The 6,020-nt window shown below is 47.2% G+C and overlaps 1 protein-coding gene across 1 annotated transcript; it reads right to left on the bottom strand.

Annotated features, from left to right (window-relative positions):
* Positions 1-830: 830 nt before the first annotated feature.
* Positions 831-5,073, bottom strand: LOC119312400 (calcium-dependent protein kinase 8-like). Its single transcript, XM_037588133.1, has 8 exons — positions 4,111-5,073; positions 3,525-3,648; positions 3,123-3,266; positions 2,888-3,040; positions 2,595-2,710; positions 2,281-2,448; positions 1,957-2,190; positions 831-1,322 (listed from the first exon to the last, which is right to left on the bottom strand). The coding sequence occupies exons 1-8, from the start codon at positions 4,627-4,629 to the stop codon at positions 1,173-1,175; spliced, it is 1,608 nt and encodes a 535-aa protein (XP_037444030.1). The 5' UTR covers positions 4,630-5,073; the 3' UTR covers positions 831-1,172.
* Between the last annotated feature and the right edge of the window lie 947 nt (positions 5,074-6,020).

Genomic DNA, 6,020 nt, shown 5'->3' on the forward strand with positions numbered 1-6,020 from the left:
TCACGTAGCCCGAGCCCAGGTTACAAATCATATGGTGACAGCCCACAGCTGGGGTGTCACAGGGCAGCAGAGGCAATGTGCCGAGTCATCTCTGGCGGTCCAGCTCGGCTTGTGCTGCTGCAAGAGCAAAGCAGGCTCTTGCAGAAGAACCCACTTCCTCTTAACAAAAAGGTTGCATTCTCTTAACAAAAAGATGAAACAGAAAGGGCCCTGACCGAGATAGCGAGTCAAACAAGCACGTGGCCTATTTGTCAACCGTGCAGCAAGATGTGTACGGATCATAGGCCCAACAATTATATATATTCAGCTAAAGGAGCAACCTGTTGGTTCACCAAACCCCAACACGTTCTCCAGGTCTGAAGGGATCCAGTATCCAACCACCGACTCCTCCCGGAATCGCGTTATCGGAGGCAAGCCAGGAATAGTCAGAACCTGACTTCCGGATTTGAAATCACTGCTTATACAAAGGTACTGGGCATACGAGAAGATTCTTCAGTACATATTAGCAAGAGGAGGAAGGATTATTTTGCAAACTGAGCGTACGCCAGATGGCGGTTCCATGTAGGGGAACATGTTCATTCAGATTTAAGTGCTCACAGCGATGATGATGATGATAGGTGCGCTCACAGTGATGATGAATTCTGTACTGTGTTTCTGAAGAATTCCCACGCACGACCAAATAACCTGTCATCACGGCAGAAGCTTGCATCTGTTTGCCGTGTTTGTCCGACAAACCGGAACCTCTGTGTTCCACGACGCCGTTCGACTCGGCAAAACCGTCAGCACTCGGCAGCAAAGGTGAAAAGCCGAAGCTTCAGCGCACAGGCTGATGAGTGCAAGACCAGGACTCCTCTGTTAAGCATTTCCCATGCTACCTTTGTACATTTTACACTGCAAACGATTTTACTTACAAGCTACGATCTTCTTTACAAGCAACAGACGCCAAGAATCGAGTGGTAGCTGCATTTACCGTGTGAAAGAAACAAAGAACCGAAGGAAAATGAAAATCTGACGATAAAACCCCGGCACAGCGAAACAACACGACACTCGATGGTCAATATATACCCCGCCCGCGCCTCGGGGCAAGGCGATCACGATCAGTAGCTCTGCCCAACAGAGCACCTGATGTGAGAAACAGAGCACCTCGTCTGCTTCTTGCATCTCTGCTCGGTCTACTTCTGGTCGTCGCTGATGGACCCGTCCTTGTGCAGCTTCAGGCTGAGGTTGCTGAACCTCTGCCTCGAGTACTGCCGGGACGCCTTCCTCCAGTCCGTCCCCGCCTTCATCATCGCCGCAAACTCGTCGTAGCTTATCTTCCCGTCCTGTAATGTCCAAAGATCACGACACGGACATCGATGTCAGGGTTGAACTTAGAGGGTTTGAACAAGTCAAGCTTGCAGCTTTCAATTGCAAATTGTAGATTACATCATATCATATTACATTTATCCTTGTGACCTGGTCTGGGTGGTATGTCGTTTACTTTGCAATGTCTAGTAGTACTATTCTTGACTGTCTGGTATGCATTTGATCCTCAGGGGGGTTGAACAAGTCATACATGTTGCTACTTTCAACTGCTATTTTCATTATATCAAATCCTGTTAGGTTAAACGTTATCCTTGTCTGGTTGGTATGCCGCTTATTTTATGGTGTCCACTACTACCATTGACTGTCAGGTATGACTTTGATTTTACAAAATCATTATCATAGGTGCAATGATAGCAATTGCCAACACTTTAGGGAATCCTTTAAAAGAACAAGCCTTGCAGCAACATTTGAATCCTGAACCAGCGGCATGGGTCATGCATGTGGAACCATTCCATAAACTAATATTCAAATCAGTTTTCAGTAGTAGGTTGGTTTCAGTTTTCAGTAGTAGATAAGCCATTAGCATATGTTCTGACTTCTGAGAAAGATGTTGTACAGTTTAGTGGGTTGTGAAGGTATGAGAGGGCTGACCTTGTCTGTATCTACATCATGAATGATGCCATTGATAATGTCTTCATCGCAAGCTCCATCCACCTCATCAGTCAAAGCCACTCTTAGCTCTTCAATCTCTATGTACCCACTCTTGTCTTGGTCAAAGTATGAGAAGGCCTTTTGGATATGTTCATCATTGCCTATTTTTCTCACATGGATAGACACCGCAACGAATTCTCCATAATCAAGGGTACCGTTTTTATCAACATCAGCCTGCAAAAGCAATGTAAGTAACTACCTTCAGACCTCTCAAAAACCAGACTATTTTTTATATGTAGTAGAATTTTTTGTTTTGTAACTCACAGCATCCATCAACATTTGAAGATCTGAATCATGCATTTTATTTCCAAGTTTACGGAGTCCAGCCTTGAACTCCTCAAAGGTTAGTTGGCCCTTATTGTTTACGTCCATGCTATCAAACATTTTCTTTATGTCAGCTACTTCTTCTAAAGACAAATGCTCAGCAATCACCTGCAAGGGTTAAAACATATAAGTTGATTTAACTAGAGAAATCCATTTGAAATGTGACTTTTATTTGATGACATTAATTCTGCATAAATGTTTTTGTTCAGTGAGGATGTAGTTGGAACTTGGAACCAACATGTAATGAGTCTTACCCTTAAGGCTTTCTTCTTTAATTTGTTCATTGCAGAAAATTGCTGCAGTCTTGCTCGGACAGTATCGCCAAGTTGAATGTCAGGATTCTTTTTGGAATCATGTAACCATGGATGCTCTGCACATGCAACCAACAATGTCACAAAAGAAACAGGAAAATTGCCTTATAAATGCAATTGGTTTAACAGGGACATACCCATATAAGATAAAAGGGTAAAATTCACCATTGAAATGAGAGTGAGGGAGCACTATGTATGCTGTTACGCAACGGAAAAGGAAATGCCATAATGCTCACCAAGTACTTGTGCTGCAGTAAGCCGTGTGATTGGATTTGGATCCAACATCCGCCTGACAAGGTCTTTAGCAGGCTCAGATACTCTGGGCCATGGGTCTCTTTTGAAATCTACCACAGAGCGTATAATTGCCTGTGCTACTCCCTGTTCAGTTTCTGCACCAGATAACAGGAATTTGTAAGGAGATTTGTAATTTTCCCGGAACATACATTCAGTCTAATCCAGGAGGTTAAGTACCTGCCCAAAATGGTGGCACACCACAAAGAAGTATGTAAAGTATAACTCCTGCACTCCAGACATCGATTTCGGGGCCATAATTGCGCTTCAAAACCTCTGGGGCCATGTAGTATGGACTGCCTACAATTTCACTGAACCGTTCACCTGCATACAGAAGCCATCATCGATGATGAGTAACCCTTCAGTTCTGCGGCAAAAATGTCATACATATATTCTCAACAAACTGTACTTGGGAAATCTATTATATAACTTAATAAGAGTTCTAATGTTTGCTTTGAGAGGCTTGAAATTACTACATAAATCAGAGAAGAAAAATGGGAAGATCACATCGCTTATTTTAGCAAATCTAGATCGTAAGGTGCAAAGGTATGTTACTGAGCACCAGGTGTCTGTTGATCATACCAGGTCTGAAGAACACAGATAGCCCAAAATCAATTGCCTTCAGAGGAGAACTCTCCTTCTTGTTTGCATATAAGAAGTTTTCCGGTTTGAGGTCCCGATGGATGACACCATTTCTGTGGCACATCTGTCACCATATAATAGCAAAGCAAGAGTACATGTCAGATACTCAGATGTCACAAAACAATCCAATAATGCAAGAAACTGATGCAAACTCATGATGCAGAGCCTGCATGAACATATGCTTAGAAATCAGGATACTCCTTAAAGCAATTTCACTACTTGCCAGTTCGGTTACACATTTAACACAAACGAAACCAATCCCCAAGGTTTACCAGGTTATCGATCCGGAACAACTGAACAACTAAATTAAGTTCTGAAGCTCAGCTAAGATGAAAGCTAACATGAGTTCCTCTTCTTTACTAGTCTATATACTAAATTCATGAACACAAAGCTGCCAGTGGTAGCAACTACAACTATTAACATAGGTTGAGCAATAGGCAACAATTCTTCTCATGATTGAACTAATATATGGCATAGCAAGCAGTACTAGTGCTTAGTAAGCAAGAGAAGCAAGGTGCCTTGTTACCTGGACGACCTCGACGATGGTGCGGGTGACGGCGGCGGCGGCGCGCTCGGTGTAGTGTCCCCGGGCGACGATCCGGTCGAAGAGCTCGCCGCCCTCGCAGAGCTCCATGACGAGGTGCACGGCGTCCTCGTCCTCGTAGGCGGCGCTGAGGCTGACGATGTTGGGGTGCGGCGGCATGTGGCGCATGATCTCCACCTCGCGGCGCACGTCCTCGACGTCGACGGGGGTGCGCAGCTTGCGCTTGGAGATGGACTTGCAGGCCATCCGCGCGCCCGTGGCGGCGTCGGTGCAGAGGTAGGTGACGCCGAACTCGCCGCGCCCCAGCTCGCCGCCCAGCACGTACTTGTCGTCCAGGTCCCGGCCCGTGGGGTCCCGCAGCACCACCAGCCCCGCCCGCGCCGGCGGCGCCCCCGCGCCGCGGTTGTAGGCGACGGTGTAGGGGTTCGCCTTGGGCTTCCTCCTGTCGTTCTTCCCCCGGCCGCCCCCCTGCGTCGACGGCGCGCCGCAGCAGTTGCCCATGGCGCCTAGCTACGGCCGATCTGGGGGCGGACGGCCGGCGGCGAGAGCTAGATTCAGCGGCGGCGGCGGCGGCGGAGAAAAAGAAAAGGGAAATCGAGGGAGAAATCCCTGCGCGGTTTGTACGTAGCGCTGCTGCCTGGGAGGGGGCTGGCTGGGAAGGCGTGCGGGCTGGGGCGGGGAGTCCGCGGACGCCGGCCGGCCGGCAGGCTGGCTGGCTGGATGCGCTCCACTTCTAGAAGAAGCCAGCCATGAACCGCGGGCCTTTACCAGGAAGCAAAGATGAAATCTTTGTGGGTCGCTGGGGATGGCAATGATGGTGGCATGAGGATCCGGCCTTTAGGGTGGAGATTTTGTGCGAATTTGAGAGGGGTTAAGTTAACTAGGAGTAGTATAGCACGGGACGGTGTGAGGAGGAGGAGGAGGATGATGATGGGGCGGGCAGTTGGTGCCGCGTTTCTAGAAGTTGGGCAGTTATTGTCCGGGAAACAGCACAACCGCCCTCGTTTTTTGCTTCAAAAGTCCACGCGCATGGAATTTCCATGCCATGTTCTGATGTTTCCACACTATAATATAATGCTAGCTTTAGTGGTTTATAACTTGAAAATGTCGGCTAAAACGATGCCCCTGCCTGTAGAAATCTTTTTTAAAAAAACTTAGAAATCTCTCTTTTTAAAAGAGGATCTTTGTGGAGTGGCGTGAGATTAGTATAGGATTAGCGAGGGTGCTGTTTTATAGTACGACCGTTTTTTGTGCTAATTCGATTGGTGGTTAGCTGGCGGAGGCGCATTGGACTTGAAGGATAAAGTAAAGCATAGGTGTGAAGGAGGGGCGGATAAAGTAAAGCATAGATAGCGAGATGAGATCCTCCTGATGAGCCTGCCCCGTTCGTCACGCAGTTCGCGGATAAAAATCTTGCTACGGACGAGTCGTCTGATTATTCTAGCGGTAGTTTAATCTCATCTCCAGTCCTCCTCTGACCGGAGGCGGGAGCGGCGTTGCTTGACGAGATCAACGCCATACGAGTGACTAGGTAGGTAGGTGTGCAGGAAAACGGAAGGTGGTGGGGTTGAGTTCAAGTTCAAACTTGACTCCACAACGGCCGCGGGAAAAAATCAGGTAGGTAGCGAGTTTATGCTTGAGGCTCTCTTCACTCTCCGGAGATGGAAAAGGAAAAGACAATTTCGTGCTTTAGTTCACTTGTGTCTGCGTGTACTGTGATCTGAGTTCGTTCCGTTGCATACTGTAATAGAACAAGTATAATAAGATGATGTGAGAGGGCTGTAAAACTTAAAATAATATATTGTTGCTGGGAGAGAAGAGAAGCGGGCTACTAACACCCGGCTGTAGCACGTGCTTGTGAAAGAAGTAGATGGGTCATGTATCGAGAAGTA

The sequence above is a fragment of the Triticum dicoccoides genome, chromosome 5B (genome assembly GCF_002162155.2).
Source record: "Triticum dicoccoides isolate Atlit2015 ecotype Zavitan chromosome 5B, WEW_v2.0, whole genome shotgun sequence".
Taxonomy (NCBI): domain Eukaryota; kingdom Viridiplantae; phylum Streptophyta; class Magnoliopsida; order Poales; family Poaceae; genus Triticum; species Triticum dicoccoides.